This window comes from Balaenoptera ricei, chromosome 10 (genome assembly GCF_028023285.1).
Source record: "Balaenoptera ricei isolate mBalRic1 chromosome 10, mBalRic1.hap2, whole genome shotgun sequence".
NCBI classification, from domain to species: domain Eukaryota; kingdom Metazoa; phylum Chordata; class Mammalia; order Artiodactyla; family Balaenopteridae; genus Balaenoptera; species Balaenoptera ricei.
In genome coordinates, this window is record NC_082648.1 from 42,005,378 (window position 1) to 42,023,148 (window position 17,771).

General features: G+C 50.2%; 1 protein-coding gene and 1 long non-coding RNA gene across 2 annotated transcripts; one reads left to right on the forward strand and one right to left on the reverse strand.

Moving 5' to 3' along the window:
• Positions 1 to 105: 105 nt before the first annotated feature.
• MCRS1 (microspherule protein 1) lies at positions 106 to 10,265 on the reverse strand. The gene is made up of 15 exons (XM_059935830.1): positions 10,179 to 10,265; positions 8,886 to 9,005; positions 8,239 to 8,377; positions 7,735 to 7,873; positions 6,962 to 7,120; positions 6,702 to 6,811; positions 5,661 to 5,769; positions 5,248 to 5,386; positions 2,219 to 2,294; positions 1,834 to 1,862; positions 1,613 to 1,705; positions 1,328 to 1,410; positions 1,045 to 1,132; positions 670 to 797; positions 106 to 547 (listed from the first exon to the last, which is right to left on the reverse strand). Exons 2-15 carry the CDS (start codon positions 8,893 to 8,895, stop codon positions 461 to 463), a joined length of 1,389 nt encoding a protein of 462 aa, XP_059791813.1. The 5' UTR covers positions 8,896 to 9,005; positions 10,179 to 10,265; the 3' UTR covers positions 106 to 460.
• A 64-nt stretch (positions 10,266 to 10,329) lies between these two features.
• Positions 10,330 to 14,110, forward strand: LOC132373164 (uncharacterized). Its single transcript, XR_009505359.1, has 3 exons — positions 10,330 to 10,880; positions 12,061 to 12,736; positions 14,039 to 14,110. It is a non-coding gene; the product is annotated as an uncharacterized LOC132373164 (long non-coding RNA).
• Positions 14,111 to 17,771: the final 3,661 nt, after the last annotated feature.

Sequence of the window (17,771 nt, forward strand, 5' to 3'; positions counted from 1 at the left end):
GGACAGTGGCCTGAGGCCAAGGAGGGGTTCTGCTATCCCCTGCATGTGCCCCTGCCTCACCTGTCCCCACATTTTTTATATTAAAAAAATAATAATAAAAGAAACTACTTTGGAACTCAGTGCTTTGTATTTACAAAAGAAAAATAATACAGGAGAAGTCTGAAGCTAATCAGCTGGAGACATGGAGCAAAGGTGGGAATCTGGGGGAAAGGGCAGGGGGCCTCTGCAGAGAGAGAAAGGGAGGGGCTCTGGCACTAAGGCAGCCTGAGGGTCCCAGCCTGAGGGTCCCTTTCCCAGGGCCAGCCCCGCCCGCCCGCAGAGGCTCAGATCAAGGGGCCAGGAGCTGAGTCTCCCACAGCCCCCTCTGGTTTTTCCAGGAGCCTGAGTTGCCAGCTCCAGGGGTCTGGGAGGGCAGGGGAAACTGAGGCCAGAGAGAGCCCATGGGTCCTGCTACCACTTCTCACTGTGGCGTGATCTTGGCAGCCTCGGCCCGAATAAGGGCAATGAGGTCCTGGTTGATGAGGAAGACGAATCGCAGGCTGGCAATCTGTGGGCGGGAGAGAAGGGTGGCTAAGGACAGAGGTGAGACTAGGGGCCGGGGCCAGGCCCACACGCTGCCTCACCACACCATGGGGCTCATCCTGGCCTTTCCACCTCCCCCCAGCTCACCTCCACCACGGAGTTGTTGCTAAGGCGCCATTTGGAGCCACACAGCACAGGTCGTCCATCGATGTAGATGGGCCGCCGGCCCTCATTGGCAATGAAGAAATCACCGTTGTTCTTCAGCTTGATGACACCTATGGGAATAGAGAGGAACGGGGGTATGATAGGATGGGGGGAAGGCCAGAAGAGGGCCTGTAACCCCCATGTACCCTCTGCTTCCTGGGGCTGCTAGAAGGCACCCAGGACTCCCAAGTTAGAGATCTTAAAATGCGAACTCCTCAGCCCCACCCAGTCCCTGAGGTTCCCACGGAGACCAATCCCCAGGGCTGGAGGGCAGCGAGAGGCTGGGAGCGACATCCTCACACTGCTTCCCGCTGGTACCTTGCTTCCGGGAGATCTTCCAGGCCGGACCCTCCAGAGACAGGTCCACGTCAATCTGGTTATCCTTGGTTGCTCTGCCTAGGGTGATCTGGGGAAATGGGGCAGGTGAGGGCTGGAACCTGAGGAATGGGGAGGAGTCCACACAGGCCCAGGAAAGATGAGAAATCAGGGACCAGACATAGAAAGGGCAGTGAGGGGAAGATCGACGGAGATGGGGAACCTAGGAAGGGGGAGGTAGGGGTGGGGACGGGGATGAGGACAGGGAGGGCTGGACCGGCCTCACCTCTCTCGAGCGCATCAGGTACCGCACCATGCGGCCCCGCAGCACTGCCAGGGTCTGGTTGTCAAAGTCCGGAGAGCTCATGCCTGGGGGAGAGCAGCTCATGTCAGAGAAGAGCCCACTCTTTAGAGCCACAGCATGGAAGGCAGGGAGCCAGGGCAAGATCCACTGAGGGAAAGGAGCTAGAGGTCTGGGAAATGAGGGTGAACCCAGCCAAGCAACTACAGGGGCTCAGGAAGGGGCGAAGGGATTTGGAGCACGACCCTGCTGGTCCCCTGGCCTCCTCACCTGTGATGCTATCTACTAGCACCTGCCACTTATGCAGTTCCTGTTCCAGCTGCCGAATCTCTCGTTTCTGGCGCCGGTCAGCCACTGTCAGCTCTGGGGTGGAGTGGGGTGGAGTGGGGTGGTAAGGAAGGACTCTCTGAGGTCACCAGCACCTTGTACTGTTTCTCTCTGTTCCAGCAGGAGCTCCCACCCCCTCACTGTCCCCACCAAGGCACACTCACCATGTTCTAGGACTTCATCTCGCATGTCCCTGGGGGGAGAGAAGAGAAGGATGAATCAGGCTCCAATTTGAGCTCACCTGCCATCACCATTAGGTGCTACTGGGCTCAGTAGGATCCCTCAGTCCCTCAGCCCAGTGGCCCCGTGGGCTGTTCCTCTGGCCTTAGCCTAGCTTCCCTCTCTAGGGTGGGGGTAAGGTACAACGGGGCGGGAGGGACGGAGAGGGCGCTTAGCAGGGAGACCAACAGCTACAACTGGAGCTCCAGGCCGAGTCTGGGCTGGGCTCTGTTCCCTGCAGCAGGAGAGGCAGGGCCGGGCAGCACAGGGAGCTCTGTCCTGGGGAGACACTCAGCTCTCTGTGCCCTGCCTGTGGCCCCAGCCACTCACTTGAGCTTACTGTCATCAATCAAGTCCTCTGCGTCGGAGAAATTCAGCACTTGGTCCCCCTTGGGCAGCGGCTGCACTGAACGAAGGAGAGAGGGAGGGTCAGCGCCAATGCTCCCGCTCAACCACAAGCTGCTGAGCAGACAAATGAACTAAGAGGACAAACTGTAAAGACAGCCCATGGGGACGGTCTCGTACTGAAATCAACAAAAGTTAACCTGATAAAGGTAACAGCTTGCATGCAGATCAGACTGCATGCTACTTTGGCACAAAGCATTCCTGGGGTTAGCTGGGGGGCAGAGGTGGTTCTAGAAAGGGAAGGGAATTAAAATTGACCTTTGGGGCTTCCCTGGTGGCGCAGTAGTTAAGAATCCGCCGGCCAACGCAGGGGACACGGGTTCGAATCCTGGTCCGGGAAGATCCCACATGCCGCAGAGCAACTAAGCCCGTGCGCCACAACTACTGAGCCTGCACTCTGGAGCCCGCGCTCCACAACTACTGAAGCCCATGTGCTACAACTACTGAAGCCCACGCGCCTAGAGCCCATGCTCTGCAACAAGAGAAGCCACTGCAATGAGAAGCTCGTGCACTGCAATGAAGAGTAGTCCCCGCTCGCCGCAACTAGAGAAAGCCCGTGTGCAGCAACAAAGACCCAATGCAGCCAAAAATAAAAAAATAAAAAAATAAAAAAAGTTGACCTTTGCACGGTCTTTTCAGTGTGCGAAGAGTTCTCACTTACAAAGCCTTGAACTACGTAGGGAAGGCATTACTATTAGCTGCACGTTACAGATGAGGAAACAGATACAGGAGGAAGGGTTAAACTATGTGACTAGTTCAGGACACAGCCAGGAATCAAGGCCTGCTTTCCTGATTCCAAATCCAGACTGCCTCTTCTACCACATCACATGCTCCCAAACATTTTCTGCCACATTCGGCAAGGGGCTGAGAGGCACATGCCAGTCAAGTCTCACTCAGGATGTATCAGAAGGGAGCCTTAAGCCAGTGTTTTCAAATTGTGGGTCATGACACGTTAACAGGTCATGAAATTCACTTTTTTCCAAAAAAAAAAAAAGAAAGAAAGGGAATGCAGTAATATCAGAATCCATCAGATGTATTCAGGATAAATATTGTCTCATGCAAGTTTTTCAGTTCTTTTCTGGTCACAATGTAAAAGCGATTGGGGTCCCCAAATCTGAGAACTCCTGCCTTAGTGTCAGTGGTTCCCAGGCCTGCAGCGTCTGCTCATCAGCAGCTCTGACTAGCTAGTGAGACCGCCGGTTGAGGAGTCCGACAACCCCTGGGGTGTCATCACTGCCAGGGATGCGAGGGGGGCTGCACAGGAGCCACAGATGCTCCACCACCACCGCCCTCCACCTTAGTTCAGACTGTGGGGAGACGGGGTTGGGGCAGTCACCTCGCCAGAGCTGCCTGAATCCTACCAACCTAATATTCAGCTGACTTGATAGGTAAGCAGTGTATACTCCCTGTTCCTAGGGACTCCAAGCATGAAATAGCAAAGGAGAAATCAAATATCCACATAAGACGACTCTTGAAGAGAAAAATTATACCTTTACATTAACAAATACACACAATAGGGGCTTCCCTGGTGGCGCAGTGGTTAAGAACCCACCTGCCAATGCAGGGGACACGGGTTCAAGCCCTGGTCCGGGAAGATACCACATGCTGCGGAGCAATTAAGCCCGGGCACCATAACTACTGAGCCTGTGCTCTAGAGCCCGTGAGCCACAACTACTGACCCTGCGTGCCACAACTACTGAAGCCCGCGCACCACAACTACTGAAGCCCGCGCGCCTACAGCCCGTGCTCCACAACAAGAGAAGCCACCGCAACGAGAAGCCCGCACACCGCAACGGAGAGTAGCCCCCGCTTGCCACAACTAGAGAAACCCTGTGCGCAGCAACGAAGACCCAATGCAGCCAAAAATAAAATAAACTTATTAAAAACAAACAAACAAAAAAACAAATATACACAAGGTAACTTTTAAAATAGTGACAAAGGAGCTAGCTACAGCAGTAAAAATAAACTTTATCCAGTGTCTGTTCTCTCTGTGGGAGGTCAGTGATAGCTGAGCCTGAGGAAGCAGCAGAGATCTGGAATAAAGTGGGCTGCCCACTGGGCACTAAATTCAGAGATCCTCAGGAAGGAAAGATGGGGCCTCCCCTGACAAGATTTCCTAAAATCCTCTGGTAGGAATCTTTTATTATCCAGAAGCTGCAGGACCTAGCGAGTAAGGTGACAGGCAGAACTGAAGCTTCATTTTCAGAACAGTATGAACAACTATATAGTAGCCAACATGCAATAATCTTTAGGAAGTAAAAGTAAAGTGTGCTTGGACTATGGAAGTCTGATCCTGAAACCCAAATCTAACTGAAGAGCTTCCTGCAGTTTAATCAGACTGCTTTCCTAATATCTGTTATTAGGAGAGTGAGAGTTTTGCTGGTGAGGGAAGAAAGGAAGCTTTCTGGCCCTAGGGAAAGGAGAAAGACAGGCGGCCTGGGTTAAAGTCCCTGCAGGGATTTGGGAATGGCCTGATGGCAGCCCCACAGCACAAATGCTTGGTGGAAGGAGAGGCAGTGAGAAGGAGTGTGGAAAGACGGAAGGGGCAGAAAGCCTTAGAGAAAGTGGGTGGGAAAGGGGGAAGGGTGAGCGGTGAAGGGACTTTCACATTTTACTCATGTGTGAATGTTACTTGTGAAGAATGTACTATTATTTATGTAATGGTAAAACATGTCAAAAAACACAAAAAAGTCAAGAAGTGGGAGACAACTCTGCCATTTAGTCTTTTTGTTCAGGATTCTAGGCAATTTTGGCTACCCTCACCATGATCCTGAAGACCATTCCAGCCACCTTCTCTCCCTCTGGAAGGAAGTGGTTTTTGCTGCAAAGAGAGGTGAACAAGACACTGGGGGCCACGGAGGGATTTGTTACAGGGCACCTGAGGGGAGCTGTGTCCAGCCCCCTTCACACTCACATACACGCACCCTCACTCTGCCAGCTCCTGGCCCAGTTACCTGTCTGGTCCTCCAACAGGTAATACTGCTTCATGAGCTGCCAATGGGCCTGCAGAGCCTTGGCAGTACGGGCCAGGTAGAAGGCATCAGGGTGTCTGTGCAGCAGGTCCTGGAAGGTCTCCAAGGTAGGCTGGCTGGTCTGGAGGGCAAGAAGCACACTCTGGGCATCTGGGTTTCCCTGCTCCTGTCTCTGCCATACCATCCGTGCCCCCTGTCCCAGTCCCCAGCAGGAGCTGGAAAAAGCGATAGCTACTGCCGCCCAGGAAGCCAGGCTTGGCTCTCCCTGAGGACCCGGTCCACAAAGGCCTTGCAGGTGTACGTGCGTCTCCAAGCAGTGGAGCCTCCCCGCAGTCAGTTTTCCAGGTTAGCCGGCTCCCGCCCTGCCCCTCAGCATTACCAGCCCTCAGCCTTACCGATCCCACTTTGCTCAGCAGCTGCTCTTCAGCCTTGCTAAACAGGGCCTTGCTCTGGATGGCGGCAATGGCCTCTGGGTGCAGCTGTCTCATGGTCTGGCAGGCCAGCCTGGGCAGGAGGGAGATAGAGGGCAGGGCAGGGTTGAGGGAAGGGTGTCAAGCAATCTGGGGTTCCTACTTCTCCAAAGCCTGCAGGCCTTTGATATCCAGAACTCAAAGATCCAGGCCCTCAACAGGAAGAGCCCAAGGCTTAGCACAGGACCTGTGACCTCGTGCGTCTGCCGAAAACATTAACAGGCAACTCAAAAAACTCAGGTTCCTGTGTTCAACCCCGTGAAGAGGCTCAAGGGCACAGCCACCTACAGGCCAGTCCGGAGGGAGATCCTGAGACCGGCTGCTGCTAGTGCCCCAAGAACTTTCTCCTTACTTGGCCAAAGCTGCCACCCACTAGCCACCTCCTCTTTCCCAAGCTGTGCCCTGCCCACTTCCTGGTATATCAGGGCTGTGGCTATAGCTTAAGTGGTGACAGGGGCTGTGGAGTAGAAGATGGGTGTTAAGCATTCGACCAAATTCTGATGATGTCAAACGAAGTGACTGAGAAGGAAGAGTGTGTGTTGTGTGTGTGCATAGGTGTATTTGGACTGTTGGAGCTGGAAGAGGCCCTGGTGTTCTTCTGTTCCAACTCCTTCTTCTGGAGGAAGAAACTGTGGGAGGTCAGTGTGGGAAGGCTGGGAGGTGACCGCCCCAAACCACAATGCACACGGTGGTAGAACAGGGCTCCTGGCACTCATGTAGTGTTTTCTCTCACGCTGCTTCCTTGGCTTCCAGGTCCTTGCTCCTGACATCCAGCCTGGATTAGCAGGGTTGGTAGCAGGAAGCAGCTTCCCCCTGAAGCCTGGCAGGTCTTCAGTATCATCTCAGAAGATACAAGGCCCCAAGGAGCCCTGCCTCCCAGGCCCCTCCCCTGTACAATTCTTTCTGTTCAGGAGCCAAATTCTGGTGTCCCCAGTACCACGCCGCTGCTGGGGCCAGCCCACTCACTTGGAGATGACAGGATCGTAGAGCAGGGCGTACCAGCGCTCCTGGACTTCCCTCAGGGTGAAGCGGCAGCTGAACTTCACGCCCAGGTGGACAGATGTCAGGTCATTGGTCTGCAAGGCCCCAGAGTGGTTTGCTCCAGCCTTAGAGCTGGGAAGAACCCTCCCGTGGCACCTACAGGACACTGCTGGGCTAGATGGGGGGCTGGGAACTGGAGGCTGCGGGGAGAAGGCGAACACAACCCCTGTGGTGGGAAGCACTACCTGCAACACGGCATTGATGAGCAGGAGGTCGTCCGCAGGCTTCCAGCGGCCCAGATCCTTGGTCACCTGGAGTGGCTGTTTGCTCTTCTTCACACGTTTGGTGAGTCCAGGGGCTGGGGCTGGGCTGGGCGGCACAGGGGTGCTGGGGGCCTTGGACACCTGGGCAGAAGGCAGGAGCAGAGTGAGCTCATCAGGGCAGCTAGGGCTTCAGGCCTAGAGCTTCGCACACTGTGTGGCAGCTCCAGCCCCACCCAACAACAAACCACAGGCAGGGGGCTCAGCTTTCTAGTGCCCCTCCCTCCCCTTTCCCGCCCCCATCAAAGTACTTCTACACAGTCCTTGACCATATGGGGTCTTCTTTATGCTGGTGGCGCCCCCCCAACCCCAGCATGGAGGGTGGGTGGGGAGGATACCAGGAAAACACTCTTGCTGGTACAGTGTCTGGGGCCAGAGCAATGCCACCTGGGGGTTATTTTTACAGCCAGCAATGCTTGGAACAGGCTGTCTGCTCCCAGAATAGATGCACGCTCTATGCCTCCTACACAGAATGTGATACAGGATGCACTGACAGGGTGGTGATGGGTGCAGCAAGAAAAGCGGAGTAGCGAGGGATGGGCTCCCAGGAGGGAGGCATCTGAGGTGGGCCGGGGCAGCTTGATCCTCTCATAAGCCTCCTCTGCAGGGCTCTTGCCAGCTGGCAAAGGTTGTGGGGAAACACAAAATCTGGCACTGGCCCCCACCCCTCTCCATTCCCCACGTCTCCCAATCCTCACCTTCTTCTTCTCACTGGAGGAGGGTTCACTCCCCGAACAGCGCCCTGGTTCCACCCCACTGGCCCCCTTCGCCCGGGTAGAGGACTTAGCCAGGCTGCTCTCCACCAGCTCATCGTCAAACTTTTTTCTCTTGATGAACCTGAGAAGAGTCCTACCCAGTGAGCGCTCTGTGCCCCATCCCCAGTACCCACTCACACACACCCAGCTCCTAAAGTAGAGCAGGTTCCCAGCAGGCAGGATGCTAACTGCTCTGGCTCAGTGGGTGGGGCATGGAACTGCTATGCTCCACCCCTGAGATGACAGCATACTGCACCACAAAGATTTCCTGTCCAAGACCTAAGATCTCCCTCCCTTGCTCTCAGCCTCATGGGGAGGGACTTAGTAGGGACAGGAAAAGCACAAGGGTCTGCCAACAGTTGGGTCCCAGAGGGGCTCAGGGAGCCATTCCCAACAGGGGCAAAAGCATGCAGCAGTCTCAGTCTCTGGCCCTTCAAACCCTAGTACCTGGAGGAGCTTCTTCGTTTAGGGATGGTGCCCAAAGCCTGTGAGGAGGCCCGCTTCTGCCCTGCCAGTGACTCCTCATCCTCTGAGCGGCTGGCAGTGCCTGATGCCATCAGGGATGAATCTAGCAGCCCCTGAGAATCTAGAAAAAGAGAAGTGGTGAACCCAGGCCTCCTAAATGCCTAGCAGAGCCCTGAGCCTCTGCACATGGGACCCCTCCTCAGCCCCCCTTCCCCTACCAGCCCTCTTGGTCCCTCCCCTGCTTCCTTGACACTTGAAGTTTTAAGGTGGGAGTTCCTTGGCCATCCAGATCCCATCTGGGCCCAGACCTTCCACGCTGGGCAGTTCTCCCGGTGCCATGTGTCATGTTGTGCAGCACATGGTGCTCAGGTCAGACTGGTGATGCCGACACACCGGGCTCTGGGCATAACTGCTCCCTCTGCCATCAAAATGCAGCCATGCCAAAGAGCGTCAGCTCAACAGCAAGTCAGTCAATTGTGGCCTCTGCCGAGAGGTACGTGGGTGGTGCTGGCCCAGGGGGAGGTGGCAATGCCCAGCCAGGACCGAAAGACACACGTGCCAGGCACGGGGTGGAATCAGCAGATGCTTGGCGCCTGAGCGTTTGGGGAGCTGGCCCGGCCTCATACTACCTTTGTCCATCCTCTCACAGTCCCAAAGCCACTGGTTCCAAACCACAGGGCTAGAAGGAAGGGTCCCACAGGTTCATCCAAGGATTCTGACCAGGTGAGCTTAGAGGCTGAGAAGAGATTCTGCAAAGGAGAAATGAGGCTCCCTGAGGCTCAGGTTTCGAACTGGCCAGCCTCACCTCCTTATAATGGAACAGTTCCCCAGGATCCCATAAGCTAGGGAAAACACCAGGAGAAGAGACACAATATATTCTGCCAATATGACCCTGATAAACCAGTAGCCTTTCGAAGGTCACCGACATCTCTGAGACAGTGATAAAAGCTATGGACCCTAGAAAAATGTACACATTTTAGGAGGTTCACAAACCACTCTAATTCTACTCATAGCCCCTAGGTTAAGGGCCTTGACTATAAACTAGCCAGAAACAAGGGATTCTTGGCTCACTTCTTCTTTGTCAGCTGCCCATTCAGCTCCCCTCCCAGCCCAAAGCAGGGAAAAGGAAACGGAGATTGAACTCCAACCAGTCCATCTCACTTTTTTTCATTTGAAGCTCTGGCTGAAGATTTAGTGGGTGGTACCTCGTGGAAGCTAAAAAACGCGGCTTGGGAACTGAGCAAATATCAACCGCCCTGGGGGGGGCCCTCGCCTAAGCCCGTAGAACTCAGGTATTAGGGACTCTGCGGAGCGCGCCGCTTCGGAGAGTCCCGCCCCTTCTGACCAGGGTGTCTCTCCGCGCAGCGTTCCAGCCCTGCCCCCAGGTGCGCTCCTCGCGCCGTACCATTTGATACGGCTGGGAATCTTGCCACCTGGGGAGAGGGTGAAGGGCCCGATTCCGCGGGTAGACTGAGGCAGGGTCAGCGCCCCCTGCCTTCTCCAGCCCTCCGCCCCTCGTTCTCCCCGCAAGGGCACACCCACAGTAGGGGATTAGTCCAGGTCTGTTTCAGGGGCTCGGGATAGGAGTGGTGACGAAGTCAGCCCTGCAACTCAAAAGCAAAGCACCGAGTGAACCCCGATGCCCTCGCAGCCTTGGTTTAAGCCCCACGGGCCGGTGGCGGGGAAAGGGAGTCAACTCCCAGATCAATTCTCACCCCACCTTCGGCATGCCACCTTTGCGCATGCGTAACTTCTCGGACCAGATTCCGGCCCGGTCCGGCCCACGCATGCGCAGATTTTCGGGGCGCTCCCGGGGCGGGGCCCCAGACCTGGCGGGGTGTCGTCCCCGGCGGCACTCTGGGGAACTCCATTTCACCCCCAACTCTGCTCAGAACACTCAGAGGCGAACCGCGAGGTCTCACCATTCCTAGGCTGCCAGCTCCAACAATTTCTCCGCGGCGACTGCAGCAGCCGCAGGGCCAAAGCCGGCTTCCGTGAGGCCCGTCTACTTCCGGGTCTACGAACTAAGGGCTGCGCAACCCCTTCCGGTTCGCCCGGGTAACGTGAGTAAGGGGGCGTGGCCGTGGTAGCGAAGGTGTAGCTGTTTTGTTAACAGCCGAAATTAAAGGCTTTCCCAATTGGGACAACATATAGGGAGGCATCAGGGATTATAGGATCCAGGTTGGTGGAAGTGATTAAAGGGAAAGGCGAGACTTGGGGCGGGATAGCCTGAGTAGCGAGATGAGGCAACGCTGGAAGGGGCGGGCCCGAGGGTGGGGCCGGGCGGCTGACTAGATTTCGGCTTCCGAATCTTGCAGCCTCCTGAGACATCTAGGACTCTTTGATAGTTTCTCAGGAGCAATTATGGATTGTTTGATTCCACCAAAGGTTTTAGAGAAACTACTCTGTGGCGGGCCCTGTGCTAGGCACAATACGGGGAGATGATGTTGAGCTCCCTCCAGCCGGAGAGATGCATATAGAAGGGGCAGGGAGGTTGATAGCTAAGGAACGGAGGGAGGGTTGTAGGCCGCGGTTCTAGAAGGTAGAGGCCCTGGGAGAAGGAGTGCCCTTCCCATCAGCCCGACCCCACCTGGATTGCTGGAGGCAGCTGTGGGCCCCGGGAGGTAAGACGACCAAAGGAAGCACCTTCAGACGAGAGTGCCCTGGAGATGGGAGGACAAAACTACAGGAAAAGTTGGGAGTTTGGGGGTGTGAGAGCTGTCTTGAGAAACCAGAAAGACTGTTCTCTAAAAGAGGGTTTCTATTTGTTTTATGCTTCCTTGGAGGGGCGCAAAAGGGTAATAGCCTTAGAGAAACACACTGCGGCTCAGAATAAGAAAGATACAATTCCAAAGCTGTCCAGCAGCTAGGGTGGTCCCCTCAGTGGAGGTGTCAAGCACACATCACCTGGACATTGCCAGGCGATTCAAGTGTCAGATGGGAGGCTAGCCCTTCTGGGCCTGACAGTGTATGATAGCCTTGTGCTTTAAGAGTCCCCTGTTCATTTGTGACCTTGCTTAATGAGTATTAACCTATTTTATTTCCCCTGAAAGACTGTGTTTTCTGATACAAGGTGTGATGGACTATACTAGATATAGCATAGTAGCTATACTAGGTGAGAGTTATCAGGGAGGTCTCTAAGGAGGTGACAATTGAATTGAGATTTGACAGCTGATAAGGGACCAGTTAGGCAAAGAGCTGGGGTAAGAGGACCTAGTCAGAGGGGACAGCATAACTCCAAAGCAGAAAAGAGCTTGGTGAGTTTGAGGAGGAGGAAGGAGTTTAGTGTGGCTGGAACAGGATGATCAAGAAAAAGAGGGAGGGAGATGAGAATAGAGAGGTCATCAGGGCAGATCACATTAGGCCTTGTAGTTCATGGTATAGATTTTGTTCTTTATTCTTTTTTTAAACAATTTTATTGATTGATTGATTGCCATGCTGCACAGCATGCAGGATCTTAGTTCCCCCACCAGGGATCGAACCCATGCCCCCTGCAGTGGAAGCACAGAGTCTCAACCACTGGACCCCTAGGGAAGTCCCCTTGGCCTTTATTCTTAATGCATTAGAAAGCCCTTAAAGGATGGCAAGCAAAAGCATCCATCCTGTGATATGATTTAATTTTTTAAATGATCCCTTTGTCTACTTGTGGAGAACGGATTGTAGGGGGGTAAAAGAGGAAGGAGAGAGATCAGATGAAGAGGCTATTGTAGCAATCCAAGTGAGAGGGTAAACTCGGGTGGTTTAGCTGGGTTGTGGGGGCAGTGAAGATGGACAGAAATAGTGACTTTGATGTATATTTTGCAGGTAGAACCACAAGGACTTACTGATGGATTGAATATAGGATATGAGGGAAAAGGAAGAATCAAGGATAAGATCTAGATTTTTGGCCTGAGTACCTGGATGGATATGAGACAACCCCCCCTCTTTAGAATATATCCAGAATCTGGTCATATCTCACCAGCTCCAACACTATTTCCTGATCCAAATACCCTGGATTCACCTTCTCTCACCCGGACTATTGCAAGAGCTCCCTAACTAGTCTCCCAGCTTTCATCTTTACCGCCTCTCCTCCAATTTCTTCACAGCAGCTAAAAGAAATGGAAATCCACTCATGTCAAGCCTCTGTGCAAAATCCTCCATCATCCTTGGAGTAAAAGCTCATGAGGTCACGACCTCATCTCCTGCTCCTCTCACTTGGTCTTTTAAAAGTTTCAGGGCTTCCCTGGTGGCACAGTGGTTAAGAATCCGCCTGCCAATGCAGGGGACACGGGTTCGAGCCCTGGTCTGGGAAGATCCCACATGCCACGGAGCAACTAAGCCCATGAGCCACAGATACTGTGCCTGCGCATCTGGAGCCTGTGCTCTGCAACGGGAGAGGCCGCGACAGTGAGAGGCCCGCACACCGCGATGAAGAGTGGCCCCCGCTTGCCGCAACTGGAGAAAGCCCTCGCACAGAAACGAAGACCCAACACAGCCATAAGTAAATAAATTTATTTAAAAAAAAAGTTTCGGTCTCCATCCCCTGCATTCTGTATCCCTTCCCTGCTTTGTTTTTTCGTTAGCATTTATTTTCTCCTAATGTGTGATGTAATTTACTTATTTTTTTCCTGTTTATTATATGTCCCCCAGCAGTAGAATATAAGCTCTATGAGGGCAGGGGGGTTTGTCTGTTTTGTTCACTGCTATAGTAGGTACTTAATAAATACTTGTTGAATAAGCATGTTAAATAAACCTAGGGGAAAGGGGAAGTCTGTGGGAGGAGGAGGTTTGTATAGGCGCAGAAATGAAGAGTTCTGTTTAGACATGTTAAGTATGAGATGCCTGTGAGGTATTCTGGTGGAGGTGTTGAGGAGAGAGGTGGGCACACTAGTACAGTCAGGGAGGAGACCTGGGCTGGGGATATACATTAGGGAATCATTCTCATGAAGATAATGCCAATGCCTAGGGAGAGAGTGTAGACAGAGAATAGGAAGGTCCAAGACCCATGCCTGGGGCACTCCAACATTTAAGTTAAGGTAGAGGAGGAGCCAGTAAAGGAACAAAAAGAAGAGTGTGGATAAAAAGAAAAGTTAGCAATGGCACCAGTCATCTAACCTCCAGTTAACTGTCCCTGGCTCCAGGGTAATCTTTCACAGTGCAGCACTATCCCTGGGATAGACGTGGCTTACCGTGGAGGCCACGATCATCATGGTTTCTCCTGGATCTTTGCTCAGGGCCCCAGGCTCCTTCATCTGGGGGATTAGGACATGGTGGTTAAGAATACAGGCTCTGCCTGACTTTAAACCTTAGCTCTATCACCTACCATCTTGTGACCTTGAGAAGTTAATATATTTCTTTGCCTCAGTTTGCCATCATCTGCGGGGAAATAATAGTACCCACTTTGTAGGATGGTTCTGAGGAGTAAATCACTCACTGTTTAAACAAGTACGTCGTATATAGCAAGTGCTTAAAAAATGTTAGCTGTTGGTACTGTTCTTAGGGCTTGGGTCTTGGTGTCTCCTGCCAGGTGGTCAGTCTAGGACCCAGACTTTGATAGCACAGCCCCTCCCAGCTCCCATCCACTAGAGCAGGACCAGTTTTTCTTTCACCTAAGGCTGTTACCTTCTGGGCACTCAGTCAGAGGACACAGGATCTCTCTGCTGTTGGCTCAAATATACCTTCTTAGGAAGGCAAGTTTAATAAAGCTGTTGACCAGTACAAAGTTGCCTTTGGATTCACAATGCATTTTAAGTCAACATGGACTCTAATTGATATCTGTACTCTTTTTTTTTTTTTCTCTAAGGGAGGAGAAACCATTTGCAAAGGATGAGTCTCATACACAGACTGAATCTCTCTGAAATATCAACCCCCAAGGTAGAGAATCACAAACTTTATGAAACATCCGACTTATTTAACATGACAAAATGTATATATCTCAGTCCGAAAGCCAGAATCACACTTAATGAGGAAACCTAAATTATTCTCATTGAAGTTAGGTATTCCACAAGGATGGCCCCTGTGACTATTTTTATTTAACACTGCTTTGGAAGTACTAGCCTACTTAATTGCAGAAGAGAGAGGAATGAGATAAAAAAAACTAGAGAAGAGGTGAAATTACCATTATTTATTTATGATATAATAGCCTAACTGGAAAATCCAAGGATATCAACTGAAAAACTAATACAAATAAGACATTTTAGCAAAGTGGGTACAAATTAGTATATAAAAAGTCAATGAACAACAGCCAATTAGAAAGTATATGAGAATAAAATGTATCATTTACAATAGCAATGAAAATGTAATGTAACCAAGAGTAATCTTAACAATGTGCTAGATCTAGGTGCCCAAAACTAAAAATGCTATTGAAGGACACAAAAGGAGACATGAATAAATGGAAAGGCATACTCTATTTTTGGGTAGAAAGACTCACTGTCATAAAGACGTCAGCTCTCATTAACCTATAAATGTAACACAATCTAATACCAACAGACTACATAACCTGAATATAAAGTTCATATGGAAATTTTTGCATCAAGAATAACCATGAACATTCTGAAAAAGTTAATGAAAGGGGAATAGCTCTATTGGATATTAAACCAATAAAAGCTACAATATCTAAAATAGTAAAATCCAGAGGACACTAGTGCAAGCATGGACAATTTGATCAAGAGAACAAAATAAAGAGTCCAGAAATAGACCCAAGACATTTAAGATGTTAGTATATGATAAAGATGGCATTCTCTATCAGTAGGGAAAAATGGATTATACAGTAAGTGGTATTGAGACAATTGCGTAGCCACCTGAAAAAAAATAATGTGGTATCTCTACTTTAGTCCTTACGCTAAAATAAATCCATATGAATCAATTGTGTTTAAATAAATGTAAAATAGTAAAACTATAAATTTGTATGTCGTAGTGGAGAAAATATCTCAGAATAGCACAAAGTTTCCCAAAGCATTAAAAGAGACAATTCTGTCAACATAAAAATCTATAATTTCTGCAGAGCAAAAAACACCATAAACAAAGACAAATGGCAAACTGGGGGAAATGTTTGCAGCTCATACCACAGACAAAAGGACTAATTTGCTCGGTATATACAAAATCCCTTCAAATCAATATGAAAAAGAACAAAAATCCAATAACAAAATGGTATGGTTAACATAAAAGAAAAGATAAATGGCTCTTAGACATACGAAAAAATGCTCAATCTCATACACAAGAAAATTGAAACTACATTTAGATATCATTTTTCACCTATAGACAGGCAAAAAAATCCGAATGTTTGACAATATGCCCTTGGCCTGGTTATGGAGAAACAGGCCCTCATATATGTTACCGGTAGAACCGTAAATTGTCAGTACTTGCCAAAATTACAAATGAATATAATTTCTAATCCAATATACTTGCACACATGCAAAATAAACTATATATAAAATTTTCAACTATAGCATTATTTACGGTAGCAAAAGTTTACAAACAATTCAAACATCTATCACTAGAGAACTAGTTAAATAAATTATGGTCCATCCATACAATGGAATATCATACAGCCAGGCTGAAGAGCTGTCACACAAATCTTTATAGGTCGTGATTAAATTCATGAAAAGCTATTAAGTTTTTAAACAGGCATGGTATGAGATCTGGATTTTAGAAAGATCTCTCTGGCTTAGTATGAAGCATAGACTGACAGAGTAAAACTAGAGACAGGGAGATCAGTCAGTAGCCTAAATTAGGGTAGTCACCAAGGAGAAGACACATAAAATGTAGACTGGATAGGGTTTGATAATAGACTGGGTTTAGGGGTACAAAAGATGAGGCACTGATGATACCCTGGTTTCTGGCTTTGGCAGTAAATGGAGAGTGATGTTTATGCATTAAGATAGGGAGCGTAAGTGGAGAAGCTCGTTTGGGTAAGAAGGAAAGATGATGAGTTCTATTTGGATGAATTGAGTTGGAGGTGCCAGTGGGCAATCAGTTGAGATGCTTGGTTGGGTGTTTGGGTATACAGCTGTATGACTCTGGGGAGAGATTGGGACTAGGGATAAATTGGGGAATCATCATCATATAGCTGATGTTTAAAGCCATAAGGGAAGATGTAGTCATCATGGGATATCCTGAGGCATGAGGAGAGGAGAGCGTCCAGGCCCTGGAGCGACCCCTGGAGTACAGGCAGAAGACTGTGCACTCCTACTAGAGCCAGAGGAGTGTGGGGAACAGGAGGGAAACCAAGTATCACATGACAGAAGCAAGGGAAGACTGTGGTAGGGTTTTAGTGGTCCATGTCTCTCACTTGGTTATAATATCCTTAAGGACATAAACTGGGTCTTATTTTTGTTTTCTCCCTGTCTGCTCCATCCCTACCTTCAGTCAATACAAGGTTTTGCACATAATCGAGATGTCTGTGAACAAAATAAGGGCACGAATGAGTAAATCCATTCAAAGCTGGGTCTTTACACTACTTTAGTTCAAATCTTCATTACTGTTCCTCTGATTGGTCTCCCTGCCTCCATTCTCTAACCTCTCCACATTGCCACGGCTGCCTCTCTAAAGTGCAGATCTAGTAACATCACTCTTTTCCTTGAAAATCATCAGTAGCTTTCCACTGCTGAGGAAAATCCTCAGCTTGGCCTTCAAGCTCATCCAAACCCAATCTCAGCCCAGCTTTGCTCCTGTAACACCTGGCTTCTTACCCATGAACTACGCCACACTGACTACTTTTTGGCCCGTAAACATGCTCTGTGCTTATAGTATTCTATTCCCCCAGATTCCCCACCCCCCCACCACCTGCGTTAGTTCTATCCATCCTTCAGCTTTCTGTTGAAATCCCACTTAGACCTGAAGGCCTTTCCAGACCCTCACTGCAATGAACATCTCCTTCTCCTGTTCTCCAATTATTTTGCATCTGTATTACATCACCTGCCCTGTACTGTGTTTGTGTTTGTTACATATGCCAGCTCCCCCCTATTTACTACTCTGTCTCCACACTGGACTGTGAAAAGGGATTGTGTCTCAGTGTCATCATTACATCCAGCCTTCACACAGTGCACTAAGTAATTGCTCAATAAGTGATGGGTGGATGGGTGGACGGTAAGTCCTTGGGAGTACAAGGACCTAGTTCTATTTATTTTTATTCCCTCTCCAGTGCTTTGCATGTGGTGTGTACCCTATGTTTGCAGTAAGCTCCTTAGAAGTTTGTTTTATTGACTTTTATACCTAGTATACTGCCTAGTACAGAGCATAACATCACAGTGGGTGCTCAATAAATATTTAAGGACTCAATAATTACTCATTTAATTTGCTCTCAGTAGCCTCCAGAGAGGCCAATGGCTTTGGCAAATAGTGTTTGGTATGTGCTTCCTGCCAGCTCTGACAGGCTGCCTTTGCAGGCCATTGACAAGCTATGTCGTGTAGTATGGCTAACAGACCGAATTAGGGCTGTCATGATGGTTAAGCGTTTAACACAAAGAGATGTGGCTCTCCAGGCAGAAACACAGCCCGGAAGAAGCCTCAGAGGCAAGAGCAAGGCAGCTCAACTA

Coding starts and splice junctions, on each gene's coding strand:
- MCRS1 (XM_059935830.1), bottom strand. Junction 1,706..1,833: donor AGATGAAGTCCTAGAACATG/GTGAGTGTGCCT, acceptor ACTCCACCCCAG/AGCTGACAGTGGCTGACCGG. Junction 1,411..1,612: donor GCTAGTAGATAGCATCACAG/GTGAGGAGGCCA, acceptor GCTCTCCCCCAG/GCATGAGCTCTCCGGACTTT.